Source organism: Euwallacea fornicatus, chromosome 33 (assembly GCF_040115645.1).
Source record: "Euwallacea fornicatus isolate EFF26 chromosome 33, ASM4011564v1, whole genome shotgun sequence".
NCBI lineage: Eukaryota > Metazoa > Arthropoda > Insecta > Coleoptera > Curculionidae > Euwallacea > Euwallacea fornicatus.
This window is the reverse complement of record NC_089573.1, coordinates 1703261-1718441: the sequence shown is the minus strand read 5'-3', so window position 1 is coordinate 1718441 and position 15181 is coordinate 1703261. Positions and strand designations below refer to the sequence as shown.

The following is a 15181-nucleotide window of genomic DNA, read 5'->3' as shown; positions in this document are numbered from 1 at the left end:
AAAGAGCATGTTCAGTGAATGGGCAATATTTTTCTGTTTTCAAAAACCTCCTAATTGTACGTTTAGACACAGTATGAGTTTGAGCCGATGAAACCGTTAACGTATGCAGATCTTCGTACAGATGTACTTTTTGATCATGATTTTAAACACCTGGCCGATCCCTTCTAGGCAAGTCCTTCACCTTACCATGTTCCTTATATTTGTGGAGAAAATGTGGAATATCTTACTAACAATAACCTGGAAAATTTATTTTCCAGAAATTTTGCATTAAATAACGCGCACACTTCATTTTAAATTCGCATTTTATCACCACGTGCCAGCAATATCAAAATTTCGATAGGCTGCCTTTCTGACAATACCATTTTTGATTAGCAAATTAAAAAAAAACACCATGAGAGTACATAAATTAATGAACTCAACGTTTTAACTAAATTTTACACAAAAATCCTATAATTTTAAAATAAAATAAAAAAGGTGTTGTTTATCGACGCAATAGACTTGCCACAAAAAATGCAGCAACTTTATTTCGCTATTTGAAGTGCATCTTGATATGCTGAATACCACTTTGCCTGTTTACTTATTTTATCGATGTAAAATAAAAACTCATTCAGAATTGAAGACAGCATATCGATATTAGCTTTTATTAGGTTTTACCTTCGCCTGGAAGCATGCGATATAGAGGATGGAGGACATTTTCAGCATCTGCTACGTTAAATAACGTGTATATAGGACTAAGAAGGTTTTTGTCATTTTTTTTGTTTTTTAAAAAATGTTTTTATTTTGCAATAACTACATAACTAAAAGAAAAAAAGGGTATGGTGAAAGTGTATTTTTCGCAAGGTTTTCAGCAAGGCCACACACGATGTATTTTTCCAATAAATAAAAAAAAAGTTAGGTAGGGTTGCCGCTAAGCGGTTAAAAGAAAATATTTTATTTTATTGCGAAAAAATACGTACAAAATCAATTCAAGTGTTTCAGCTTTTTTTTTTTATTTACTTGTTGCAAAGATATTTATTCTATTCTGCACTTTCGTGCAGCCCTGTACAACCAAATCCAGTAACTTCATAGTCAAGTTCTTCAGACATTAAGTCATACGTAGATTTATCATTAAAAGTTAAGAAAAAACAAGGAGGCATGCAGAAAGTACGAAATTGGGAGAAAGATTTAAGAATTAAGCCATGGTAATTCTGAGAAATGAGGTATGCCCCCAAATTAAATAGATCTTGAACCTTAAAGAAATTTAATACAGAAACCGGTCTGGTGAGTTAATTAAAATTAAATCAGGGTTGTTCCAAAGGGAGAATGGAGAAAATTAGAAATTGAAAGTAACGCTTTGTTAAGTTACTTTTCAAAAATTCATTACAGCTTTGAAGATCGAGGCACGCCACTGACTTAAATAAGAATTGAATTCGAAAGAAAGTTCATAGATAAATTGAAATTTGTAAATCAGTTCCAATGAAATTAGGGTGGCACCAAGAGGAATATAGAATGTCAAAAAATTAAAGTATAAAACTTTGTTAAATTGTTTCTCAAAAGTTGATGAAAATTAGAAAACCACGCACACTACTAAGCTAAAAAATATTAGTAGTGTAAGTAATTTTATGCAAAAAATGAGATTTTTTAATCAATTGGATGAAATCAGGGCTGTACCAAGGGGAAATATAAATAGTGAAAAAGTGCAAATAAGCCTTCATTATTAAATTACTTTGAAAAAACTCATGAAAATTAAAATTAACCAATCAAATCACTAACTTAAATAGATGTTGAGATTTTGAATATTAAAGAAACTAATAGTTAAACTGAGATTTCAAGGCAGTTCGAATTACATCAAAGTTATATCAAGGAGGAGTCTGAAAAATACAAAAAATGCAAGTAAAAGACATCATTATTAAATCATCTCCTTTTCAAAAATTTATGGCAATTGTGGAGAAATAGAGAAGTCGCTGACATAAACAGATTTTAAAAAGTAACATAAATTGACATTTATAAATGCATTCGGATTAAATTAAAGCAGCTCAAAAAAAAAAAATTTCAGAAATTAATTAAAAAATTCCGAAAGCGCGTGGCACTCTACAGTCAAATTAAGTAATTTCACTGATATTTTCAAGTTTATCGAAAATATCAGTTGAATTAAATCAAGGATTTTCCAAGGAAAGGATTAGGAAAACGAAAAAAAAGTGTCAGCTAATTCACAAAGTCCATTGTTGGCAAGAGCAATTGAAACAGATAATTGAAAACGCCATGATGGTTTCCTACATATGCAAAAAGTATGTATATTCAATGTCGAAAGTCGCGGTAAAACAGCATTACAATTTAGTTGTCATAGGGGAAAACCTAATTAAAGTTGGTATACTTAACCCAACTTGGAATACCGTTGGGCAATGGTGAGAGTGTTCATTAATGTTGTTTAATGTGAACCGACTGTCTATATCCATGACTTAAACTTTGGCCCTCAGGAAGTTTGTAACAACGTTTACATCAAAATGCATATGTGGATGAAAACACTTTATATGCTTACCAAGTTCTAAGTCAAACTACCTGCAGGATTAAGTAGATGAAATTTAGCTGCATGTAAATTGCCGTTTACTTAGTTGAATTCTCTGATAACAAACTGGTGTATTAAGGTCTTGGGATGTATGTTTATTTAATAGAAGGGTGCATTAGGTTTTCAACTAGGTAAATTACTAGTATCGGCAAGACGGTATGGAAAAACTTTAAGTGCCCATTCGTTGCTGGTCACTGAATTATTAGTATTATTATTTAAAACCCCAAGTTTTCAGTCTCGTCAAATCGAATTTACAAAGGAAACACTGTTAATTATTAATTAGAACGAATTTGGAATAATAGGAAAGTCTCTTTATACTTCTTATGTTGTTAAATCGTTCTATAGTCTTATTTGAATATCCCCTTTAAGAGTCTAATTAAGATTCTGAAACGTAATTACTCCTTTTTCGGAGAATCTGAAATTTGAATCCGCTGTCTGGCATTGCAGTTTTTCTTTTAATTAACCGCTTTCAGACATTTTAGCTTCAGTAACGAGTCTCGTAGAATGATGCCTGCAAATATGTATTTTCACCACAGTTTACTAAATCAGTTTAAATCAGATAACGCAGCCTATACGAAATGTTTTAATCGATTTGTGTGCCACCATTAAATGTTCTCGTTTCGCTTTAAGGCCGTAATTTTCATTAAATATCAATTCCGTTAACTGTTTCAGAAACACATAATTGCGAACTTGCTTCCCCATACGGAGTACCATGTCGGTTTAAGCGTATTCAACCCGGAGGGATACGGTCCAAACACAACATTACTTATAATCACTGATGAAGGGCGTAAGTATTATGTTCTTATTAGTTCATTAAAATAGTTATTAAAATGTGGCTGGAAAGTTACACTCATATTTTTCTATAGAAATTACTATCCATTAACATTACACTATTTTCCATTATACAGGACAAAGGTACGAGTGTAAATAGATGCCTTTCTGAAACACAGAGGTAATGCTATATAACATACAGAGCATCCATTAATTTCAACTTAAATTACCTTTAGAGAAGTTTTTTATGTAAGGGATAAATGAGGAGATTTTCCAGGTTTTAAAAAGTAAGACCTGCAGAACAGCATAAGGTGAAATAAAAGAATCGCATTACCTAACGGGTAAAAGCTTGCATTAACTTCATTTTCTGATAGTGCAAACATGAGTTTCGACCTTCTCACGAAGACGATTCATAGAATTTTTCCTTATTGATGTTTGTTTTATTGATTTTTTTCCCTATCTTAAACAGTGCTGTGTCATTGCCATTAGGATTCTCTCTAAGTGCATCGAGCGATAAAAGTTTCAACAAAGTCAGGGAATAGAATACCAATTTTATTTACACTGGACAGTGAATTTTTAAACCTACATAAAATCCAGTCATATAACTGAGGCAATCATACTGTAGCGGTAGCTGATTAAAGTTGTCACCATGTCTTGCATACTCGTGAAAATACCGTTTACTGTCAAGGAGATTTATTCTTACTTAGTGGTTGAGACTGGGGGTGTGCTGCGAAGTTAGAATAATTAAAATAGTATCACATTATATCTGGGCACAAATTTTCAATGGGAGAACGAATTTTATGAATAATCTGATGGTGTGACAATGGGATTCAAGTAATAGCTTTGCCATTTGGAGCCATGGTGATAGTGAAATTTATGATTTCCTAGTGCATCTTAATTCAGTAAATCCAAAAATGTAGTTTACTGGGGAAATAAAAAAAAATGACAACCAAAATTTCTACTATTTTCGTAGTCAAAAAATCTAAAGATACTTTCTTCAAGCAGTGTACAAAGAACCAACACATGCTAACCGATAACTTAAGAACAGACTGAACCGTTATTCCAAACAAACAAAGGAATCATAAAATATGCGAATGAATCTAAATACTGTAAGACTTTACGTTGGGTGATTACAGTTTTTGGCGCTGAAGTAAAACAATTATTTACAAGGGCAGAAGTAACAATCTCTCAGTATATACACAGCGTTTTTAGCTCACAAAATCGCAGAAAACAGGGGATTATTAACCGAAAACGATACGGACTTCTTAGAAATAACAAACATGTAATTTCTCCTGTAAGTAAAGCACTTTTAAAAAATTTGTAATGCGGTTACACTGGATTGGTGCATTTTTGGCGCTCAAAAACGTCAATGCAAAGAAATTATTAAGCACCACCCTCTACGGATTTAATGTCGTATAGGGACCACGAGACCTATCGGGGACTTTTTAAATAACGGAGATGGTCTATTACGAGGTTACCCAACCATTTCCAGGATGTCCAAAAGTTTAATGGGGTGTTTTCAATACTCGGAAAAATCCCCACATTGAGAGAATCGTTACTAAAAGAAATGAATAAAAACCACCGGAACAATGTTTTAAATATAAGGCAGAGATTCTGTGTCTGTTTAGAAAGAAAGGCGGAAAATTACGTTTTTTTTTATACGACAGCGTTACTTAAAATAGGTAAGATATCAGTTCGTTAACCAAAAGAGTCCATTTTGATATGAGCCTTAACTAAGTCCCTGGGGAAAATTGTAGGTAAAATTGGTGACTTAAATTTGTAGATAAAGCATTGAAAAGGAGAGCTTGTGCTGACCGATTTTTTGTTGATCAGTTGAATTTGTTCCTTGAAAATCAAGGGCTAGAATATGTAAATATTATTGCTGCTTCTCGTTTCTGTTCTCTCTGGAATTGAAGGACAGCCTTCATCCATAAATTATGCCTATAGCATGTTCTTCAAATATGATAATAAACTGTTTCACTTCTGCTCCTTGAAATACGAATTTTTTCAAAATAGAGTACGCCTCAATATAAAGTAAGCTAAAATTTCATTAATGGCTTAACAATTAACACTTAGAAAGAGCTTCCAAGTCAAATGAAGATAACAAGAAAAATGTATTAAAGAAATTCGTGCAAGAAACACAGGAGATTATCGAGGAAAAAAAGAAAACGGGGTTGGTTAGTGGGAAAACAATAATTTCAAAACTGCTTCTACCCAAGATTCATCGAGAAAATTAATTTGAGCTCAAAGACAATTGCTCGATAGGTTCTCGAGATATCTACTCAAAATGTAAAAAGTGATTAAAAATAGGTGCCATACCTCCCTGACTGGACGTTTTCAAGAAAAATGATTGGTATGTTTTTTTTTTCGGTTTGGTCAGCTTTTCGATTCTATATTGGACCGATATCGAATCTATGGTATATCTAAATAGCTGACCGGAGGCCGTAGAATTCAAAAAAACCACTTTGTCGAACTTAAATTTTCATGCATCAGCAAGAGATTTGTTTGAATTATTATTTATGACAATTACTTGACGGATTCCTAAGATATCGCCACTTAAATATTGCGACAAAATGGCAAAAAAATAATCACTAGGGTACTACAATTTAGAAACCTTATTGGGGTCGTAGAATACTTTCAGTGTGTGAAATTGCTTTCTTTTATGGAGAAAAAAGAATCATCTTGTATAAAAATAGCATACATATATGAGGTGACAAATGGGCTGTTTGAAATAAAGAGATTTCCAAGTTTAAAAGTAACGCTAAATAATTTAATATAACTTTCTTGACACTAAGATAGACCGACACCAAAAATCACTTACCCATTCACTGGTGACGTTAACTAAATCTCTGGCTTAAAAATAAATTTTTCGAGACTTCTAATTTTAAAGCATTTATTTATCATATAAAATGTATAGAAACTAGAAGCATAGGAGTTTGCACGAAATGGAAACTGAGTATACAAACACAACACTTCAAGCTTTATAAATCACAACCTTTCGAATGTTTACACCGTCTCCATCTTAGTTTTATGATTATTTCTTTATTTTATTCTTTTTATTGTTATGAGCTTATACGGCATTAACAGAACCATTACGTTTATGGCTCTTAGAAGCGATACAAAAGGAAAATTCTGAAATATAGCGAGCGACGTTCAAACTGTAAATTCGAAAGATTTCTATTATTATTATTGAAGGCGCTAGGCGGATTAGAATTTGAAAACTCTTCCCCCTTTTCAATCTATTAGATTGGTTATTTTTACATTTCTTTGTTACATTTTGTGCCCTTTAAAAATAATTTTCTAAGGCACTATTTAAATAGTAGAGTCATATTAAAGAATCGAATTCGGGCAATAGACCTCCTCACTATTTATTTTTGTGAGAGTCTAGGAGGAAATCGCATTTAGGACGTGCTGATTAGAATTGGAATTAAATTCTGTCTTGAAAAGAACTCTTAAAATAAATGGTTGCTGTAACAGCTCATTTCACTTGAAAGGCTAAAAGTTCATACTTACGGACAGCTCTACGGTGACATTTATAACTGAACTTCTTGGTGAAATCAAATTAGGACTTTCGTAGACGAGAATTTAAATAGGTGATTATCAGGCAAATAGAATCTCAGAGATTTTAGGACATGTATAAGTAGGTTTGTTATAAAAGTCTAAATCTAGCAACGGCTAAATGAGGCTTTACTTTAAGCAAACTAAATCATGACGATTCGGATTGTTTTATTTCCCCTAACAATAAAATTTACTGCTCAGTTTGGTAGACTAAAACATTACCATCATTAATCAGATGTAGAATAGAGTAAGAGCCTTAAGGACGTAATGGTGTCAATTTTGCAACCATTTATTACTTCACTATGTTCAGAAAAGTCCAAGTTTGATTGAGTATGCTGAAAAGATGTATTGTTATTGACGGGACAGTCGTATAAATGATCTTTCGGAACTGAAAAACTTTCTTTTTTAGAAATTCATAGTGGGCCGAAGGGCAGTATTCGCCAAAAAGAGTTGCATTTTTGCCTGTTTCGCAAAATGCGTATTAGAACAACTTTTATTCTTTTCATAATAAAAAGTATTTAAAGTATCCAAAACTTTTTAAGACCTAGAGAATAGAATTAAACAGAGACCCTTGTATTTAGGGTTTTTGCCTTATAGCGCTGTAATTAAAGCCCGCTTCGGTTTGCGGTTTCTTGAAGCGGGCACATTTTCACCGCTAAATCTTGAACGAAATCCTTTCAGGATTAGGTCATTATACTGTAAAGGAGTTTTATGTTTCATTCGTCCTGCTCTTGCTGTATATTAAAAAAAATACAATTTATTTATGCTAAATATAATGCTACTGACAAAAAGCTACCTATATGGAAATTTCTATTAGGGTCTGGCTTAAAAATGGAGGCTACTAGATTTTATATTCATTTCTTTAGAGAAAGGGGCCATGTAATGTTAAAAAGTGTAAAAATTATTAGCGAGCTGTAAAGCATTAGAGAAAAGTGGATAATTTGGAAATTTTAAAGAATATTGAGCCGACATACGCTCAATTCAATATTCTTAGGTATTATTCTTTAAATTCAAATACAAAATGGAAAATACCAAAATCCACAAATTCGCTAAATATCAACGAAAACACAAGTCAAATTTAAGATTGGTGAATGGTTAATGTAAAATTATAAATACCAACCCTCTTTCCCTATGAAAATTTTTGGAAAAATTTGGAAACTTTTTAGATCTTTTTCGCTTATATCGATTCATCTGGATCTAAGATTGATTCCAGATAGCTCAATGGAAACATTCGATTTTTCCGTACTTTATATATTGAAGTGAGTCTGCCTCTCAAAAGTTTCAAGAAGTATTGAGGTACTCGTTTGTTTAAATGTAAGCTAATTTTTGAAGTAGTTGCTTAATGAATTCCTGAGCTATCAGCATTTATAATTTTTAAAAACTGTAAGGCAACTACTTCCACCCCCCTGAACTCCCCATTTAAATCGGAACTGCGAAATGCTCCAATTTCAAAAACATTTTTAACTCAATTTTTAGTTTTTTCATTGTTGCTTGGGTGAATAAGAACCTTAACGCAACACCTCTTTGTGTACCGTATGAATCTCACCGATTTGATATATCCTTATTCCAGTTGATATGAACAATTGAATATTCATCTTCAAAAGCAGTGTGCTGCAAAATTCTCCAACAAATGACGATATGATGGCATATATAAAGCCAAAATAGCTGAAATAGTAGCTAAACTAAATATGCACCTTCAAATTAATTGTGCCGACATTTTGTCAATAGAGCACCTATTGAAACTTTCCTCAAAATATGTACAAAAGGACCATAATACATGTACACGATATTGTTCATAAGAGATTGCTATTAGTTTCTACAGTGTTCTCTCTACGAAATTAATTAATGCCAATGTCTTTCCTTAGAGCAAAAAATATTAATATCGCAAATTCCATAAAAACTAACCAGTGTGGTAAAAGTAATTTATAACTGAATCGACATTCGACAAGACAAATTGGGACTAATAACTCCTTAATAAAATTTCTTAATAACACTACTAAATCTCCCGGAAATTATGACCATGCTTACACCGTACAATAGATTATCTACTGACAAAATAAGGGATTTATAGTTCCTGTGAAGTCTATATTATCTACCGCTTACACCCCAAGATCAAAAAGAAATTAACCCTGTTCCTTATTTCTTTTTATGGTCGAGTCAGTAGTTATTCAAATATTTTTTGTGTCGAGTGGAAAGCTTGTTCCTGGGCCATTTAATTAAGATTCTAGACAACTCTTCTGTCTAAATTGGCTGAGTAAATGATTTTATAAATTCGAGCACGTCTGTCTATTAAAAAAATTATGTCCCTTTCTCCCGTAGGGCCTAGTCTTAATTAACGAAAAACGCTCGTATTAGCATCAGTACAATGGGAGAGAAACGTTGATATTTGACAGTTGAAGGGCATATTGCAATTTCAACGAATAACATTCTAAAAGGCCAAATGTCCCAGACAGTTGAATCCTCGACTGCACACCAGTGCCACATATGAACTGAGATGAAGTAGGGCCAAATAACAACAATCCTGGAAACGACAGACTTGGACCACATTCCGCTGGGACTGGATTAAGGACTTGAACTGAATAATCGTGTCTCCGACACATTCGCATCCGGACCTTCAGGGAATTGTTCATAGGCTTTTCGGTATTTAGACACAAAGTTTTAACACCAGGCAGTCACCACCAAAGGAGCTTTGGCATTTATGATCATGTCCTTCACCAAAAAATTGATAATGAAGACAATATTCTTGATAGATGGAGACTGTGTCAATTATTCATTTTCATAAATTTAGATATAGAAAATGGTTCTTAAACGGTTAATTTTATGAAATAGCTTTATAATAAATGTTAATGTAATTACAGGCTAAAATATGAATAAATGATATTATTCCAGAGGGCAGGCACCTTAGTTCTACTAGTTAATTATGACTAATGGCCTTTAAAACATGGAAATAAATCCCCAAATCAATATACGTCTGGGGTTTATAAAATGCGAAACCAGAAGCGACCAGGGAGAAAATAATCCGTCTTCTAAGGGGTAGTGAATAGCTTTTGAAATAGCTCCCCAAAGCTTCGGGACAAATAAATAGTTTTTGCGCAGAATTGCCTAAATCTTAAGTATGGAGGAGTTTAACCACGATCGAAGTTCTTTTGAGCTTGAAAGCGTCCGCTTTGTGAACTTCCAACAGAGGTTAGTAAAACTTGTAATTAATTAAATAAGTTTTAGCTGTACATAAACTTGGCGAGACCCAAAATCCACTTTCTCTAATCGTTGTACCAAATTTGCGAAGGCGGATCTCAATGAAGAGAAGTGTTTGTGATAATTATGTCTTAGACATAATCGAATTACCATAAATTTCAATACAGCAAACATGGTGAATGCAGGTATTCCCGATACATTTCGTTGCCTCAAGAATCGTTACCAAGGAAAATAGCATTGCTTTAACTTTTCGTGTGATAACTGGGAAACAATTTGCGGAAATTCGCCTTTCAAATAAAACAGATACCTAAACCAGGAACTTTACTTTGCTTTGGAGATAGGAGGTAAAATCAATCGACCTGTTGCATGAATGAGCTTTCCTCGTAGATAGCCTGCAGGGGTGAAATTTAAGTTAAATAGATGGAATTTCGCGTTTTAAACTCGTTTCAGAATAGAGGCAACTTCGTCGTAGGAAGCTACTCGGAATATTATGGCTCACAGATTTGCTACAATCAGACTTAACTCATTCCAAAAAGAACTTTTAATTAAAAAAACTTTTGCAAAGCCTATGAAGAACCTTGCTCTTTCTCATTATTTTTCAAACTTCTAAATATTTTCATATCCAATCAGGAACTTCGCTGATGCAAAAACTCGATCAAAATTTCTTATTTGCCATAGCAAAGAAGCATTCCGCGGTCTTATTAAACTTAGTGTTTGAAGAAATTCATAAGAAAATTTTACGAAGTCGTAGGTCCCTCTAGGGCCGGCATGCAAAGGTATGGGGCCCTAGAATCAATACAAAAGCCGGCATGTTAGGTTCCTAATATTTTTTTACTTCTTTTTGAAACTTTTAAATTGATTTTGTTCGCAGAAACTGCAGGAAATCGTTTCGTGCGTCGTGCATTATACATCAATATATATATTATATACCCCTCGTAAGCTATGCAGTGAAAAAGCGGGGAAGTTTTACTAGTAAAGCAACGGGAAATCGGAATGGGGAAACAAAGCACCAGAAGATCGATAATTTAAGTTTTGGCGGTGGTGACAACTTGAAATCAGCTCCTCTGGAAGAGAAGTTGGAAAACAAAAGAAAGGTTATTAAAAGTTTTTGGGGAAATAATTAGGTTTACGAGGAACGCCCGCTATAGCAAAGAATATACCCTCACATATAAGTTCCACGAATATAAATCCACGTGGGCTTCTCCGAAGTTTTCTTCTGTGGACTTATTAATACAATATGGGAACATCAGTCCTATATTTTAATTCTATCCAAACAAGAGGAACTCTGCGTAATTTCGGTTTAATATGAATAAAGGAATGCGAACGAGAAATCTACCTTGTGTGTTTACCCTTTAAAAATTTAAAATAAATTCGTATCTGTGCTTAAGCAACCACGAAGTTGAAGGTTTATGGGAACGTAATTTTTGAATTTAAAGTCCATAAAATGCTTATTAAATACTTACTTTAAAACATCTCAAGATTAATGCGTCCTTATTAATCGCTATTTCTCGCTTATTCTTATATTGACCCCGAATAACCCAATGGGATCCTGGAGCCTTGGAAATACGATTTTGGGCGCGCCCTTTTTTTGTTTACTCAGACTTAAAGAGCCATCAAGATGATTAATTGGATACATATATTTTACCGTATGAGGCACACAGTTTTTCAAGGTATCGACAAAGTTCGAAAACTGGCAAAAAGTAAGAACCTTCCCCTTATGAAAATTTCCAAATGACTGTTTTAACTTATTATGTATTACTTGATTTCGACCCTATATGTCGCCTCTAAATAATTAAAATGTAGCAACGAAGCCTTCAAAATATATATTAGCATCTTCATTTTAAAGTATTTTCAAAATGTTAAATTGAAGTGACCCCATATCTACATATATACTCCCTATTCCGTTTATATAAAAAAATGACATTATTTGGTCTCTTTCCAGTGTTTACATAAAGCTGCATAAATTTTAAATTGTCCTATAAGGAGACTCTGGAAATATTATCAATTTAATCACATATTTTAGACTTCCAAAATAGGACGAAAACTTCATATAAAAATGCACCAAGAACCGTCTGGTCCTGATTAAACTGAATATGAAAGGCTAGTTCCTGAGGCCAATATCTTCAAAGTTTTCAACGCTGTAATATATAATCGCTGTCACTGAATTTCCGGAAAAAAAACACAAAGTTTGCTAAACATGTTTTTTATGAGTTCAACTGTATTTCAAAATTAAGCGATTTTATCCGCTTATAGGAGTTTTTTTCTTATTTTGCCCAAAGAAACACCCTTAAACTTCTACCATTAGTTTCGAAAACCCCTGTGTATATTATTAATCAAAGAGTACCACATATCGATAGATTAAAATATTTTTTTCTGTATATCACTGCAAATGTCGAGTTTCAACGAAATTACCTCTTTTATTTGAAAATCTTTAGATTTATCTATGCAATTACAAACAAAAATGTTTGAAATTGCAAACTTACTTATAAATCTCTTTGCACATATCAAAAACAATAATTCCTCCACAGTCCGGTCCTGTCGCCCTCCTCAAAAAACAATCAAGACGACTTCCCCTCTGCGTCGTTGCCACTTTTAAATTACCACATCAATTCCATGACTTTCCTGTGCATTTTCCTACTTGAAACAGTGAATGGTTAAAATCCCTTCACTTCCAACTTACACATCCTGTAATTTCATACTACAGGATCTTAATGTGACGGTGTGATGTTTTATCGAAAAAACTAAAATCATAAATAGTCAGGATAAATGAATGGAAAACTTGGCATTCAAGCAAGGAAATTAACTGATCCATCAGATGAAAACCGGCAGGAGTATGCGCCGCTCGTGCCGAATTTGGCAGCGTTGCAATTTCTTTAATGGGTATCTAAGAATATTGACCTCTTTGAGCCCTGGATTTAAAAACGGCCGTAGCGATGTCACGACAGTTATTTTGTTACATTTAAGTAACGCCGTCTGACACGGGCGGTTTTGATGTGGTCAATGACCATTTGAACTATAGTTAAAGAAAAATTATGAAATATGCATTGTTGGTGTTATAAAAACAAGAAGTTATTAAATTTGAATATTATTTGTTGATGCATCACGAGCGACAAAACTATAACATTTTTTTAATTAGTTTTCGCATTTGGCAAGTTCAGATTATCCGAAATTTTATGATATATGACTAAATCTGGCAGCGCAGGAGGTGGATTGACAAGCTAAATGGTTGTTTCCCCCACTTCACCTAATAGTCGATGTTGGGTGGTGTTCGATGTGCGGCTCGCAAAATAGACCAGTAAACACGTTCCTATTAATTTGGTGCTTTTAACATAGCACCAGGTTAATTTGTAGTAAACAGTGCGTGGAATTAAATAGATATCATGCCGCTGCATACGACAAAGAGAAATCCTCTTTAAACTAGATATAAGGCGTGGGAAACCGACTTGTCTAGGATGGGCCATGCTTTTGTTTATATTGCAGTTATACTTTGCAGTGGAGATTTTCTTGAAGCATCCACTGTATTTGAATCCACAACCCTTGAAGGGCTTACCGACGTTTTTACCTATATAAATACGCAGGCCATTGACACCTCCAATGTTGATATTACAGCTCCCAGCAGTCCAAGGAACTTGACTGTTATAAATGCTACAGACACATCTCTGACCCTACAGTGGCTTATTCCAGAAAAACCAAATGGAGAGCTCAAGGGCTACAGGATTTTCTACACCCATGACAATATTACTGATATTCAGGCTGATAGAGCAAATCCTGAGGATGTTGTCAAGACTTATGTTTTAACTGAACTGAGTAAGTTCATTTCTGTCTCAAAACAACTGTGTTACTAATGATTTTTCTTATTTAAAGAACCAGACACCCAATATTCAATCAGAGTAAAGGCCTTTTCCAGGAAATATGAAGGAAATGAGTCATCTCCAATAACAAGTCGCACAGATATTTTGGGTCCTAGTGCCCCAATTCTATCTAATGTTTCATGTGAATACAACAACTCTATAATGGTCAACATAACTCGGCCTGAAAGATTTCCTGGCAGTGTAGACAAGTACTACATTCATGTTTATGAAAATGGATTACTCTATGATGATATTGACATATCCACTGAGAGGGGGTTCCTTTCAATGGCGGTAAGCTGCTATTTTGCTTTATTAAACATGCACTAAACCAATCTCCTTAATTTCAGTATATTTTTCGCAACGTAACCCCTCATTTGCATTATGAAATCCAAGTTTCTGCTGCATCAAGAAGCAATCGCACAGGACATCTAGTATTAGGAGAGAAATCCAGGCTTGTATCAGTGTACATCACAGAAGGTTGTTATGTACCTTCTGAGCCTTTCACTGAATTATGGGCTGGGGTTTTAGCCGGATTTCTATGTGCTATTGGGGTGCTGCTTTTAGGAGGAGGTGGATACTTGGTGTGGAAGTGAGTCAAATCGTTTCTAACAGTGTAGAATTTACTTATTATTTACAAAATCATTTACATGACCTATTCCAAGTTTGGCATGTTTTCATTGCAAAGTGGGCATGTTCAACTTGGTTTGGAGAGAGACAGACTACAGTAATATACAGGGTGAACAAATTTTATATTTTAACTGTGTATTTTCCCATATATAAATATTGCAAAAAGTTTATTTATACTAGGGGCCTCCAGAAAACTAAAGCTTGGAAACATCTAAAAATGCAGATTCAGCAATTTTTTATAAAAATATTGAAATGATTTAAAAAAATGTATTTTAATCTTATTTGTAAAGTATAAAAATATAGTTTTTTCTCTAAATTCAGTTAAAATGGACTTTGCAGGTTAACACTTTAGGCCACTGAATATACAGGTTGTTTCATAAACATACTGACAAACTTTCAGGGAACGTAAAGATCATTAAAACAAGTATTCATAACGATTAAAATTAGGTCCGAAATTGCTTCGTCTCTAAGAGACAGGATGTTTGACTTTTTATTACAAAAAAATTTTATTTCAAAAACGGTTTGGGATATAGCCATAAAATTGTTTATCTTTATATCCTCCACTTCCACTAAAATACAATTAAATTAATTTTTCTTAAAAAATTCTAAAAAATCGCATTTGATGATCTATACC

The 15181-nt window shown here is 33.6% G+C and overlaps 1 protein-coding gene across 7 annotated transcripts in view; it reads left to right on the top strand.

Annotated features, from left to right (window-relative positions):
- Ptp99A (Protein tyrosine phosphatase 99A) overlaps nt 1–15181 on the top strand; it is a 286683-nt gene that overhangs the window by 239254 nt on the left and 32248 nt on the right. For all 7 annotated transcript variants that reach the window (XR_010733676.1, XM_066299450.1, XM_066299452.1 and 4 more), the window contains 4 exons: nt 3218–3332; nt 13679–13876; nt 13934–14211; nt 14268–14509. Coding sequence is in view for 6 of the 7 variants with exons in the window: in XM_066299450.1 (XP_066155547.1) it covers nt 3218–3332; nt 13679–13876; nt 13934–14211; nt 14268–14509 (833 nt within the window). In the remaining variant the exon portion in view is untranslated. The remainder of the gene's footprint in view (nt 1–3217; nt 3333–13678; nt 13877–13933; nt 14212–14267; nt 14510–15181) is intronic.